Genomic DNA, 15,870 nt, shown 5'->3' on the forward strand with positions numbered 1-15,870 from the left:
AAGGACGTGTGCGTGCGTGTGTGTAAACTCAGAGATATTGCTAATGCGGGACCTTGCTTGGGGAACACGAACATGAATAAGAAGGGAGCAAACAGGAACGCAAAGGAAGCGCAATATAAGAGAAGCTACATGTTGCTCATTTACGAAGACAGTTGTAGTAAGGAAGGTACACTCGAGGCCAGAAGTCTTGTAACCTGACTCTCTCACCTCTACTGCGTTTATCTTATTTTTTTTTTCAGGCTTTCGTCTTGTTATTTCCTTGGAACCTTTCACTCCTGAGGCTCAAGAGGAATTACGGTTAAATTAGAGGAAAATAATACGCCGTGTGAACAAACTTTTGGCTGCAACATTTGGATAGTAAAAGTCGAAGGCTTCTCCCCACCAGAATGTTTCTTGCGAGTATGGTTAAGATGAAGAAATTTATATATTCGACCAGACGGTTATACATACACGGCTTGAGTGATCTGATTTAAGAATTCATTTGTTAATTATGTTGTTACTTTTGTATAGGACAGAGTTGTGTACCATTGAGAATCACATTTATATGGTGTGTGCATGTGCATATGTAAAGATATTAAAATGAGCCACTATATATATAAGTATGAAGACAAAAAAATTCTCTCTCTCTCTCTCTCTCTCTCTCTCTCTCTCTCTCTCTCTCTCTCTCTCTCTCTCTCTCTCTCTCTCTGTTACGTGAGCAGTTGAGATGCGCAAATGAGCCTGAGGTGGGCAGGGTGGGAGTCATTTCATCTCTCGGGCGCCTCTCTCCTGCCGGCGACGGTTGGGCCATGTCATCTCCCGTTATGACCCTGCCTCCTTCTGTTACGTCCTGCCTCACTCCCACCACCTGTGCTGAGCCTCTCCTTCTTCTTCCTCTTCACCTCCCACTACTGTCCTCCCCACACCATCCCTTCGAACACGTCTCGTCTTGTCTTACTCATTCACTACCACAAAACATGTCACTCCTTTCATCTTATGCGCGTACTTTAGTTATTCACCGCAACTTTACGTATTGTTTCTTATCTCTATCTTATCATGGTGCCGTCAGCCGCGCCCTTAAAAATCCAGCTAAGTGTTGTTTTTCAGGCGCCTTGGACACCTTATTGTTAGGCCACACACGCATTCATCTTTCCTATCTGGCTCTTTACTGACGTCATTTACACCTTCTGTCTCACTTTGAACCTGTTATAAGAAGCATATAGTGAAATGGATGGTGTGCAGCAGTAGAGATATGGTGAGGAATGCTGTAGTAGGATGGAATGCTGTGTTGGTCACGTAGGAATGGTGTCGGAGTGATGGGTTGGAATGGTAAGGAATGTGATAGTGGTGATAGCGGGGAAAATTTGACAAATTGTGGTATTGGGGAAAGGATATGTGGTGTGCTGTGGCGGGGGATGACGTGGCGTGGCAGCGGCGGCCTAGCTATCAAGAATGGAGGTGACGTACAGGCTACAAGGTCCGGCCATCAAAAAGCGGCCTGTTGCCACTGTTGGGGAGGCGCACCATGTATGACTGCAGAGTGCTGGGAGAGTGGCGGTGATGGAACACATGGGCTGGGGGAAGATCATGGGGAGGGGCGAGGGAAGAGTAGGAGAAGGAGCATATGAGCCGACAGGGGAATGATAAAGCTCAAATTGCACAAGTGAAATAAATACGCAATACTTCGATAGCTGTAGCCTTTGAAATAGTTTGTTGCAAATCTAGAGCATAATTTCAAAAGACAAAATGGAAAGCAAAGACAGCAATGGAAAATTCAAACCTCTCACTGCTGTACCTATTTGCGAGTTACCTAACTGAGATGTCAAATGTATCATCAGCAATTCATAAGTTATCACGTTTTCTTTTACATTTGGTACATAATATCGATTGATTATAAAGAAACAAAAACAATAGAGTAATATGGAGTGGTAACTATCAAAACATCAAATTTCTATGTATAATCTGAAATTCTGCTATTCACTATATCGGAAATCACAAACGTGGCACAAAGAACCGAAGAGGAGGAGTCCGTTGAGGCAGTGGAAACACCCAGCGCAGGTCCAGATACACTTGCGCACACCAACCTCAGTCTATTCGCTACCGTGTAACGTCCTCCTGCATACTTCTCTGTCCGAAGGATACGTTTTTTTTCAGCTTCTCTCCTCGATATCCCTTTCATGTGAGGTAAACGACCATTGGTAAGAAAGGAATAGTCTATAAACAGTCATTAAGATATCGAGACGTACAGCAATGCTCGGACCAAGTATTTACCAATAAACACTACCAAACTATCAGTCTAATGACCAGAATGAATCACCACCATTCCCGGTGATGGACGAGACATGATGAACAAGACCACGCCACGAAGGGAAAGTCTGCGGCTCAGCCTAGCCCGGTTTATCTTACCGGCTGCGTGGTGGCCGGGCTGTGGCGGCAGGCGAGGCACAACTTCAGGTCACATTGTTTCCAGTGTGAATACCATCATCTTTAGACACGAGGGGTGAACGAAGACTTCCCCATCCTCGTTATTCATCTCACATGCACTGCCGGCGGCCCGCTAACCACACTCCTTGGTCGGCCGGAACATTCTTCAGGTAAATACCGTGTTACGCTTTCAGCACAATTGAACAATCTTCCACCAAAAAAAAAAAAAACACGTAAATACAAATTTGAAGTAACTCAAGATAAACCTTCCTCGCGGAAGCCTCGTTCCCCTTCCCACCGGGCGAGAAGGATAATTGCGGATTGTGGATCCATACGGTAAATTTATGGACATTTAGCGTCTAGGGAGAACCTGTTTTAAGCCCAGCTATCATAGCGGGGAGATTGTGGCTCTGCGCGCAAAATTATGAGGCAACAGTAAAACATGTACACCAATCTTATATGTAGACGGATATCTCTATACAGTATAGTGAGGAAAATGAATATATATATATATATATATATATATATATATATATATATATATATATATATATATATATATATATATATATATATATATATATATATATATATATATATATATATATATATATATATATATATATATATATATATATATATATATATATATATATATATATATATATATATATATATATATATATATATATATATATATATATATATATATATATATATATATATATATATATATATATATATATATATATATATATCCTTACTATACTGTATAGAGATATCCGTCTACATATAAGATTGTGTATGTTATATATATATATATATATATATATATATATATATATATATATATATATATATATATATATATATATATATATGACACACACACACACACACACACACACACACACACACACACACACACACACACACACACACACACACACACGTAGATTCAAAGATTTTCTGCAGCAGGATTCCCATAACAGAGCAAAACCCCAGTGACTCATCCACCAGCAACACCACCACCACCACCACCACCACCAACCACGAAGAACACCACCTCCAAGGACAACAACAACAACTGAACTTCAGTCGACCTCCAAAAAAACACCAATATTACATTCACCGTGGAGGAAGAAAAAACAGTCCCCGACGAGCTGTGTGGAATGCTGATGTGGAATGTCTAAGGGAGAGGATTGGCCAGTGTTAATTACAGCAACTACAGAACGACCACAAGACAGAAGACGTGCAAACACTTATCTAACAACACAACCTTGAGAAGCGAAAGATGACGTAAGAAAACGATGCAGAATAAAAAAGCACTGATAAAATATTACTGCAAGGAACACACACACACACACACACACACACACACACACACACACACACACACACACACACACACGGCATAATGAGTGCGCAGGAATTTCGCAGCTGTGGAGATGACGGAGCCAAAGCCGCGACAAGCTGCCTCTTAGATAACGCAGGGCGACGCCACCACCACGCCAACACACCGCCTCCATTAAACGTTGTAACAGTGCCATAACCATACGTTGGCCTCTCATTATTAGCGGTATTGGACTCATTAAACTAACCAATGTCCCACTCTCCTCCTCTCCCTCTCTCTCTCTCTCTCTCTCTCTCTCTCTCTCTCTCTTTCTCTCGGTCTCGTGCAGGACTAAACAGTAGGCAACGCTTCAAGTTGAGGTGCTGCGGTCATGTTTTTAGTGGACGAATACGGTGCATCTTTTTCACTAATGAATGCGTTAACGGAATAGTTTATTATTCATTATCTACACCTACTTATCCATTGATCAATCTGTCCACTTAACATTTTTACACACACACACACACACACACACACACACACACACACACACACACACACACACACACACACACACACACACACACACACACACACACACACACACACACACACACACACACACACACACACACACACACACACACACACACACACACTAAATAGTACATTATAAACAACGCCTAACACACACACACACACACACACACACACACACACACACACACACACACACACACACACACACACACACACACACACACACACACACACACACACACACACACGGTCTACCACCACGCAAGTATTGGCAGCTTTACTAACAAATCTCGATTAAAGGAGAAATTTTCCATTCCTTAAAACTGGACGTGATACAGCCAGCAGTACAGGTGGCTTTGTTCGTGAGTCCCAGAGGCAGGGCGACACGCGGTGTGGCCGAGACCACTCCGCCGCACACCACCACGCACACAAAGACTCCTCCCGCAGTTCCCGCGATGCTGCGAACCAGACCCAGCATCCATGTTTGAGATATGATGGGCAAGCAGGTGAGAGCTGACTGCAGGGCTGAGGGCAGCGCCGCACCCTCACTCAGCCCACGCACCGCACCACCCCCGCCCTGGTGCAGCTTTCCAGCCCTCACCCCATTCCACCACAGACAGGCAGCGTCCCCCTTTCAGCAACAGGAATGGGTGCAACACGGGACACGTAGCAGTCCCTGTTGTCATCACTCCAGCCTCCACCCTCACTCCGTTTCACTCTCCAGCCCTCCCTCGCCGCCGCCTTCACACACGCCAACTCCTATAGTTCCTCTGGAGTGTTACACATCACACAGCTTATCTGAGCCTGTACACACATAACACACAGAGTCCTCTCGCAGCACCTACCTCTGTGACCGATCGGGCACGTCGAGCATAAAAGTCATAAATTCACCGTCGTTCCCAAATCCGATCCGCCGCTTCATGATGGCAGTATATCCCGGTAAAACGTGCGGCGTCGGGGCAGGGTTCCTCTTAGCGTTGTGGTTTAGGCGCTGTTATTGTTGTCGTGCTGGTGAAGGTCTCGTGCCCGCGGGTCTCGACAGCCCTGCTGGGCATCACACTGGCACCATCGTCACTGGCTGGGCCCCTCTCGCACCTCCTGCTCCTCGACGCACCCGGAGCCGCCGCGAACTAGCAAGCTATTGATCACCTGACCGTCCCCCCCCACGCGCGCGCAAACACGACCACCGCCGCCCGCCGCCTTCCTTCTTTCTGCCTTCTACTGCTGCCTCTTCCACGCCGCGGCACGTCCTGTCCAGCCACGCCGCCACGCTTGCTGCCCCTCTGCCCACACCATCTCAGTGCCTCTGTACCCTGCCCGTGCAATGCTGGACGGAACTTGTGGCCACTGGAAGAGTCCAATCTGGCTTATATATATAGATGGGGTGTCTTTCTCTTCAACTACTCCCCATCTCCCCACTACTCTCTTAACTTTATAATAAAAAATACCTAATAATGGCGTTATTCAGTTATTTATCACATTATACACACGGAAAAGAGCGGAATAGGGTACAGACGAGGAACTAAGCCAAGTCACGGAGCATTTCTCCTTCTCATTTTACTCCCCCGCTGGTCATGACCTTCTGGAAGACGATTCACACAAACAGCATGAATCGTAAGTTTTACCGAGTCCTGCGTCCATTCCTCTAAAACACTGACCACAAATTTACATCTTTGGGCGATAATGAGCAGTTGCAAACAAAGACGTCAGCGGCGGAAGTCCTCCCCTCTGATAGCGTATCGCATTCACTCCTTCCGCTCGTCAGTTGTCCCGTCACCACCACCACCATCGCCACCGCTACACACACACACACACACACACACACACACACACACACACACACACACACACACACACACACACACACACACACACACACACACACACACACACACACACACACCAACATCTCATCTTACCGTCAACAGAAGTGCCCACTTGTCATGTTCTGCCTCTTTATTCTTCCATTTCAAACAGTACCTTCTACTCACCAACTCTCCCCCCCTCCTCTTTTTTATTTCCCTACGAGAGAAAAATCCCTTTCACATTTGACTTCCATATAAAAAACGGAAAGAAAATAATAGATCCTGTAACAATGATGACTGAAAGTTTCCACGCAAGGGTCCAAAACACTGGTGGTGGTGGTGAGGCAGAGGGGAACAGACAGGACGTGTGTGTGTGTGTGTGTGTGTGTGTGTGTGTGTGTGTGTGTGTGTGTGTGTGTGTGTGTGTGTGTGTGTGTGTGTGTGTGTGTGTGTGTCGCTATCTATGCGCTAGGATTCCTTTTGTAGCAGCAGAAGGCAAGAATAGGAAAACCTGAGTGCTATTCACTAACCTTTTCTCGATGTATATAAGTAAGTCACCTGGTTCCGGGAAGGACGTGGTACGCTTTTATCCATACGAGGGGAGAAAATGTAAAGCGAAGGAATCGAGAGAAAAAAAAAAAAAAAAAAAGGAAAAATTCAGAAGATGTGTTGGTTGGAAAAGTAATCTGGTTGGAAAAGAAGCTTAGAAAACAGAGGGAGTTGAGTTATTGAATGAAAAGGCACCAAAATTAGACCCAGGGGAATCAAAGGCGTGTGTCCTTTGTTGTAAAAAAAACATGTATAGAAAAATGTCAACAATACTGATAAAGTAAAGAACAAAGAAAAAGAAAAGGACGCATCGTGAGGATTGGGGGCGAGGGAGAAAAATAAAGGAAACTAGAAGTAATATTACTGAGTGAACAAAGAAAATACCCAGACAAGGAAGGGAACGAATCTGAGGGAAAGAGGAGGAGGAGGAGGAGGAGGAGGAGGAGGAGGAGGAGGAGGAGGAGGAGGAGGAGGAGGAGGAGGAGGAGCAAAACTACGAGGAAAAATAGAGGCATTCAAAAGAAACAGGACGGCAAAGAAAGATGGACTACAGGTACACTACCACGACTAACGATGGCAGAGCAAAATTTGTACAAAGCAAGCTCCAAAATCATTTAAGTTTACTAGGAAGTTATTAAATGAAAGCTCGCGAAAAACAGAGGAGTGTCTCCACCTTTTACTACACTCCCTTAGGACACAGATTGTTATCAAATATTCTAAGCACTTTATAACAGATTACATTAGAACGACAACACTGCACAGAACACACTACCTGATGCAATTAATAGCTTATAAAAAAATGTAGATTTCCTATGAATTCAGAAAATGTAAGTTAAACCTGATTTTTTTTAATTATCTTTGTTATTTTATTTTTACCAGTTAACGAAAGTGACCAGTGACGTTAGAATCTGAAAATAAACCTTGATACATAACACTTTAATTAATGTTGGGAGGAAGCGTCCCAAATTTTCGTTGTGGAGGTGTCTTGATATACTGCAACTTCAAAATCATTCAGTATATTTTGTCCTGCATATAACAGACTCCCATTGTTTTGATCTGGCATACAGGAAATATTTTACGGCATATTTACTAGCTGGATACTCACAAACAACACACACACACACACACACACACACACACACACACACACACACACACACACACACACCTTTCTTTTTTTTCTTTCTTTCCCATACCCACACACACACACACACACACACACACACACACACACACACACACACACACTTCCCTATTTTCCTGTTCACCTCACTTCTGACGGCGCAACACACCTGTCCTCCAATGCTCACCATGCTATTAATTCCACCAACTCTAATAAGGGCACAGTCACTGGGGACTTGTCAGGCTTGGTATGGTATGGTAAGGTATGATATGATAAGGTATAGCTCACACACAAGTAAAGACAGCACTATATCTTAACGTCTCCTGGATCAAGTGAATATTGTTATCCCCTTCAGTACTGTGACGCATTTTTACCTTTAGTTTAGTGTCTGATTAGATGGTTTTATTTACATTAGGAAGGGTTTATGGAGCTCAAAAGATTAATGACCAGAGTCTTTACTATTCTAATCCCCCACATGAATTTCTGAAGCTGTATAAAAACACCAAATAGTAAGCAGAATGAATATGGAAACGCGTTCTGGTACTAAAGTAGTGAAGTCTAAAGGCTGAATACATCAAAAGAATAGAAAAAAAAAACTCCAGATTTCTTGGTCCTTAGGGAGATAAGCGATAAACCACGTCATTTCACCTGAAGTAAAAGACGTAAAGTAAGTTCCAGATCCCCTAAGTGCGAACTGTTATATAATTTATCATGACTTTAATTAATATTTCTGAACTTTTTAGTGAACCGTTGGAGTCGATACAATACGACTAAAATAACTGGAAATGAGCAAGCACCGTTTCACCGTTTCCTATGAACGCTATACGGGAGCCAAATTACACGACCGGTATTAGAGAAAAGTCACGTAACATTATTTTGTTCCGAAGCAGCACTTAAGATCCATCATTATTTCATTTATAATTACTAACCAAAAGAGTCATGCAGGCGTGTTTCCTTTTACCATGATTTTGAATCGGCTTGGAAATACTTGCATCATAATCCTGCCTGCCTATTACGACATGAGAGAGGAAAGAAGTGAGTGGCTGGAAGAGAAAAAAGGGCTTACTCATGTGGCAGCCTCAGTCACTTTACAGTTTACACAATGCTCTAAACTTCTCTGAAATAAAAGCTGCCTATAGAAAAAATAAAGATGCTGTTGACACTGATTTTGGAAACAGGACATATGCTACAGCTGTGCATGTCCTCGGCGCTGGTGTTCGTCTCCTTGGCCCTTGAGTCTGTTTTGGATTATGTCCTTCACCCAGGAACACAGGGAAAGCATATTGCTTTTATATAAAGCCAAATAACACAATAGCATGAGGTGTTATCGCCAAAGTGCTCAAAACTTATTCAAGCAACAAAAGTTTATATCCTGGAATGAAAGGTAAGAAAATAATTAACCAACTAATCGATCAAATAATTCAGAAAGATAATGACGATGGAAAGATATACAACTATATTCATAACAATATTTGAGAAAATTGTACAGGATTAAAAAACAACTTACATATGCTTCATAAAGGAAATGTCACCACTGCATTGCTAGTAGTTCCCCTTGTACTCTAATGTCCTGTCACGTGGCGGTCACTACCTAACATGACGAGGAAAAACAGGACATGCTCTCTCTCTTTAACTCGCTTCTCTTCACAGTAACATTAACGCATCAAGAGCCACTGTAAGTAATATTCCGCTCAACACTAAAATTAATCCTCATAAGTGCAATTTACTACAGTACAAGACTTCTACATAAAAAAAAAACATGAAAATAAGGGAAGCTACAAGACGCCATCAGCTCTACATGTAGCAGTCCCTTCTGATGACGACTCTAACTGACTTAATGACTGACGGATTGATTTACCGGCAGACTGACTGGTTGACTGGCATAACGAACCCTTTGTCCAAAATTGATTGGCTGACTTAACGCGACGCCACAGCAGGGTCATCTGGCGGAGCTCCTGGAATACGTCTTCGCACACGTGTACCATTATTGTTTGACAGATGCACCGCGCCATTCACACTTCCCGCTTGATGGCGTCTTCACAGCGGGTCTTGGCTTGCAGTGAGACAATTAATAGTGGCCTTGTGATCTCGTGTTGTGCAGCAATGAGGCGCAGGATTTACAGCTGCGTCCTAGGAGCAAGACAATCACTTACACAGCTTAATGTTAGTGGTGCTCTTACATAAAAGAGTATTCAAACAGAAAATAATGCTTACATACATAAAAAAAGTAAATAAAAATAAGAATAAATAGATAAACAATCAGAGAGAGAGAGAGAGAGAGAGAGAGAGAGAAAACATAATTCACCCGTATTTAATTTTCTTATTTATATTTTTCAGGACTGAGTCAAGCTCTTAATGTCCTCTCTCTCTCTCTCTCTCTCTCTCTCTCTCTCTCTCTCTCTCTCTCTCTCTCTCTCTCTCTCTGTGTGTGTGTGTGTGTGTGCCCGCAACCCATTCACAGACGTGCATACAATTAGCCAGCGACACACAGCATCACTCACGGGTTTCCACACGTCTGCCTATTCCTTGTCAGTCGAAATTGGCCGGTGCAGTAGCAAGGCCCCACCACCGCCACCCAAGGAGCGGCCGTGAAGAGGAGCAGCGGGGCGATGGAGGAGCCGTGCCGGGCTGACCACAAAGGACATCCCGCGTCGATGTAGCTCAAGGCTTAACAACGCACGCAAGCTGTTCCCGAGCACGCCAAGCACTGAGGTGATGGGCACGGCTCGTTACGGTGTTTGATGGTGGCATTACGCTGAGTGGCGGAGACAAGCGTTCTGCTTACGTCAACACCGCGTCAGTGCTGTTGCTTGTTTCTCAAGTGCTGGCTCGTCATGGGTTTAACAAGATACCTTCCACAAACTTATGTAAACTTACACACATCTGGCGTTTTGTGTTTCATATATGAAGTGCTACTGCCTCTTAATTAGTTATAACTTCTAACAATAAACAAAGAGAGTTTGTAAAGACGGTGTGCGATAAGTAAGACATGCCGCTGTTAATGATGCGTTCTGTTTTGACCAATGAACAGTTTCAAGCTGGATGTAGTTTTCCACAAACAAGCTCTCGTGATCTTGTTTGTGGAAAACAGGGGGGGTGGAATTACCCGGCCAGACGCTTGCATCATGCAGGTGGCGGTCAGCGGACTCTCAAATCCTGATTTAGAGCAAAAACAGAAACAGTTCTAAAAACGACAAGAAACATAAAAAGGTAAGTGGATTATGTTACATCCAGATATTAGAGTTTGAAACCATGTTGGAGATAATTAAATCATCCAATACACTAACTCATACATTACTTTGACTCTGTTTGTGTTGTAAGAGACGCAAGTAAGTAATTCCGTTCTATTCGCTGCAGGATATTACAGCGATAAAAAGAGAGGGAATAATCATAACATTTTTACGAATGCAACAAAAAAAAAAATGGCAGAATGCGGTTCAACAAAAGCAGCTTTACCTAAACTCAATATGAAACAATGTAAAAAAAAAAAACAAGAAAAACTGTGGCAGGAAAAACACGCAAGCTCGGGATCTACATAAAAAGAGTAACACATGAAGATAGATCATAAAAAAAAAAAAACTTACAATTGAAAAAAAAGAAGAACAAGAAATAACAGTAACTGAAAAAAAAAAATAAGATCAGAAACTCGTAAATGACGAAAATAAAACTCACATTACAGAGAGAGAGAGAGAGAGAGAGAGAGAGAGAGAGAGAGAGAGAGAGAGAGAGAGAGAGAGAGAGAGAGAGAGAGAGAGAGAGAGAGAGAGAGAGAGAGAGAGAGAGAGAGAGAGAGAGAGAGACCAATCCTCCACTCCCTCCCCTTCAACGATACGAAATGGTAGAGATGACAAACCGAACCTAAATCTGTATATGCAAATTAGCAACAACAAAGGAGAACCATATTTATACCAACACTTTAGCTCCTCTAATCCTGCGCCACGCCAGATCAAGCCGCCATTTTGCCAGGGGAACGCAGAAGAGAAAAGGAATAGAAGATTAAAAAGAGAGAAAAAAAAGTAAAAAGATAAAACGTAGGAAGAAAAGAACGGAGGATAAAAATTGACATCAGATCAGACCACTGCAGAGAGAGAGAGAGAGAGAGAGAGAGAGAGAGAGAGAGAGAGAGAGAGAGAGAGAGAGAGAGAGAGAGAGAGAGAGAGAGAGAGAGAGAGAGAGAGAGAGAGAGTGTGTGTGTGTGTGTGTGTGTGTGTGTGTGTGTGTGTGTGTGTGTGTGTGTGTGTGTGTGTGTGTTGACCTAGTTGTAATATAAAGGATTTGAGGCAGTAATCTCCAGTCTCTCTGTCTCTCAATCAGCTTCTATCCAATTTAGTTCTTGACACTGTATTTTTCCTTGCTTGCCTTGCGTCCACTTGCACTGCTCCACACCTGTTGAAAATTCCACACACGAACTTCCATTAACCAACATTTCTCAAACATTTGATCACTTTAGTACACACAAGTAACCTCTTTTCTCTCCCTTCAAATCTTGATAGGCATTAGTTCACTGACACGATAATCAAGACTTCACTTCCTGCCTTAGCTAAAGAGGTCCACACACGAGTCTACTTAATGGACTTGCTATATGAATGCTCAAATAAATAAATGAAATCAAAAGCAAATCGTCTCTTGTCTGTGTTGGGATGGGGCATGTAAAGGCGACTACCATCTTCTTTTGTCTCAGTTTGGCGGGTGGTTTGAATTAACAGGTGATGTATCGTGGGCTTTCAATTTATTTTGAGGTGACTACAATCTTCTTCTGGCTCAGTTTGGCGGGTGGCTTGAATTAACAGGTGATGCATCGTTTTACTTTTTTATCATGTTTTTGAGGTGACTACAATCTTCTGGCTCAGTTTGGTTCGTGCTTTGACTTAACAGGTGATGTGATTACCTTTAGTATGTGTAGTCGATCTCTGCGTATACTTGATTTTTGTTGTGTTTCAGTATGCGATCAATACATTGTCTAGCTAAAATATTCCAATTCGTATTTTTTTCGGTAAATACTTTCTTCAATCTGTCAATATTTTTTTTTCTATTAATAGATGAGGAAGGAATACTAAAAGAAGAAACAGATTCACATCAAATAAAGTCTAGAAATTGTCTTCTTAATCTTTAAATAAAAGAAAACGGGAAAAAAAGAAGAGAAAAAGGAAAAATAGATAAAAACAGCAAAGAAGAGTCAATTCCAGTTTGGAGGTGCTTTGAAAGTCGTATTTTTACTGAAATCCTTTGTATGTCTCGACCCACACACACACACACACACACACACACACACACACACACACACACACACACACACACACACACACACACACACACACACACACACAATTTAAAAGAAAAACCGAAGAACATTTCCTTAGGTGTTTATAACTAGCAGCTTGCAGTCCATCGTTTGTTTGTATTGTATGATAAGTTTACTTTAAAGAAGTATATAATTTATTCAGGAAGTATATACATACATATATGTGTATGTACGCACAAGTATTTATATAAGTAATGTGTTCGTATGTATGTATAGTGTGAACGTGATTGGGTAAAATATGACTTATTCTTGTATTTCTATAAATATATTGGCAAGTGAAGTCTTCTAACAGTCACCACATAGTTTAGTAACTCCGTCTATCAGGGAGCCTTAGCTCGATAGACCATCTGTTTAACCAATATATGTACATGTAAGGAAATGGCAATACACTTTATTTTACTTTACTTTACACACACACACACACACACACACACACACACACACACACACACACACACACACACACACACACACACACACACACACACACACACACACACACACACGAAAACGTCTAGTTATATAATACATGTAATGAATATGTATGACACTTCCAGTTTCTCCTTTTAATTCATAACATGCATTTCCTCCATGACTCGCTTTCATTTCGCCCACTCACCCTTTTGTTTTCACCGTCATTTTACATTAATTCCTTGTCTCATTGCACTCGTCATTCGTATATTTTCTCGTTATTCTGTGAGGAAACGCCATTTCGTGCAGTCATATCCATCCATTCTCAATCCATAAAGCGTCCCATTCCATCCATACACGCCCCATTCCATCCAGCACGTCATCATGCAAGCAAGCCCCCACACTCCTGCTGTAATTGCTTCCTGAATGGTACCTGAACAAATACTCGTTTTTCTTACAGATGCAGGTAAACATAGACGGTCCTGCACACACACACACACACACACACACACACACACACACACACACACACACACACACACACACACACACACACATATACTCTCTCTCTCTCTCTCTCTCTCTCTCTCTCTCTCTCTCTCTCTCTCTCTCTCTCTCTCTCTCTCTCTCTCTCTCTCTCTCTCTCTCTCTCTCTCTCTCTCTCTCTCTCTCTCTCTCTCTCTCTCTCTCTCTCTCTCTCTCTCTCTCTCTCTCTCTCTCTCTCTCTTCTTCTTCTTCTTCTTCTTCTTCTTCTTCTTTACTTCTTTCTTCTTTTTCTTCCTTCCCACGTCTTCACTTAATATTTTCTCTTCCTTTCTTTCCATCTTTTTTTTTTCTCTCTCTCTTCCTCCTTTTCCATATTTTTTTCTTTCTTTTCCTCTTCCTTACATTTTTATTTTTCGTCTTTCTCTCCTCTCTCTTCTCTCTCTCTCTCTCTCTCTCTCTCTCTCTCTCTCTCTCTCTCTCTCTCTCTCTCTCTCTCTCTCTCTCTCTCTCTCTCTCTCTCTCTCTCTCTCTCTCTCTCTCAAGATGGAACTACAAGACAATCGTAAATTCAAAACCAGCTTTCCATCACTGACAACATGATCCACAAACCAGTCTTCACTCTCCCCACCTTTCTATTCCCATTTTTCTTAATACTTTTCCACGTAACTAACTAGCACGCTACACTGGTCAGGAACATAGGCCTCCATAATTACGTGGCTCTTCTACATTTCCTCCTTTGTACACAGAGACAATACTTGCTCTCTTCCAATCTTCTGGCACGCTTCCTTAATTACGGGGGAACTTTTCATAATACCACGTACTGATTCGTTACGGGCGGTACTACACTGCACACTCCTTTCCTTCTCGTGATTCGGCCCTCCCTACTGGCATGTCTACCTCGCTGTTCATGTTTTTTTCTGTATGCGTGTGTGTTTATTTCATGTCTTTTAAACGGTTATTTAGTGTTAGTTTATGTTTCATCACTGCAAGTATTGGTTGAAGGTAAAAGAGAGAGAGAGAGAGAGAGAGAGAGAGAGAGAGAGAGAGAGAGAGAGAGAGAGAGAGAGAGATTACTCGAACGATGTCATGAACCTAACTTTATGTAAAACGATTTTGGCAGAAGTTGAGATTTTAACATTTCTCGTTAAGAGTCTTAAAGAAACACAGCTCATGAATATTCAAGGTAAAAAAAAAATTAGAAGATTCGTTTTATGTAACCAAAAGAAAAAGAGAATGCTTGACCGGGAGCTAGTGTGTTGATGACAGGCGGAGTAATTACATTTTTTACAACACATCAGACCATCAGTTTTCTCGCGTAGTTCAACGTAATATAAGTACCATCCGCCACAGTACCAAGTGACTGTGAAAAACTAAACATCCAGTGCAACAAACAGACTTATACTAATCGTTACTACAATGCTGCATAAGGTCAGAGGTAAGTTAAGGACACGGGCAGACCTCCACAAACTCTCTTCTCCCCACGTATATTTTAGGGAAGGATCTGCAACTGCAACGACACGTGTCTGGCTGCCATCACCCCACCACGGGAAGTTTTCGTGTTCTTTCAGTGGAAGTCTGAATCCTTCTTTGCTTTTGTTTCCCCCACGTCATTCCACTATTTCCCCCACTCGTCTCTCTCTCTCTCTCTCTCTCTCTCTCTCTCTCTCTCTCTCTCTCTCTCTCTCTCTCTCTCTCTCTCTCTCTCTCTCTCTCTCTCTCTCTCTCTCTCTCTCTCTCTCTCTCTCTCTCTGTGCTTTCACCGACTATTTTGTTGTTGCTCCGGCTGCTGCTGCTGCTACACTACTACTACTACTACTACTACTACTACTACTACTACTTCTACGAGTACAGAGGAAATCAAAATGTGTGAGTACATTCATGCGTGTGTGTGTGTGTGTGTGTGTGTGTGTGTGTGTGT

General features: G+C 42.4%; 1 protein-coding gene across 4 annotated transcripts in view; it reads right to left on the minus strand.

Annotated features, from left to right (window-relative positions):
* The window catches only part of LOC123503466, a 200,420-nt gene extending 194,817 nt beyond the window's left edge, over positions 1 to 5,603 (minus strand). For 2 of the 4 annotated variants that reach the window (XM_045253251.1, XM_045253252.1), the window contains exon 1: positions 5,122 to 5,603. In XM_045253251.1, the coding sequence (XP_045109186.1) occupies positions 5,122 to 5,198 (77 nt within the window). In that variant the 5' untranslated portion in view covers positions 5,199 to 5,603. The remainder of the gene's footprint in view (positions 1 to 5,121) is intronic. The other 2 variants (XM_045253249.1, XM_045253250.1) reach the window with 1 other exon arrangement.
* Between the last annotated feature and the right edge of the window lie 10,267 nt (positions 5,604 to 15,870).

Source organism: Portunus trituberculatus, chromosome 14 (assembly GCF_017591435.1).
Source record: "Portunus trituberculatus isolate SZX2019 chromosome 14, ASM1759143v1, whole genome shotgun sequence".
NCBI classification, from domain to species: Eukaryota; Metazoa; Arthropoda; class Malacostraca; order Decapoda; family Portunidae; genus Portunus; species Portunus trituberculatus.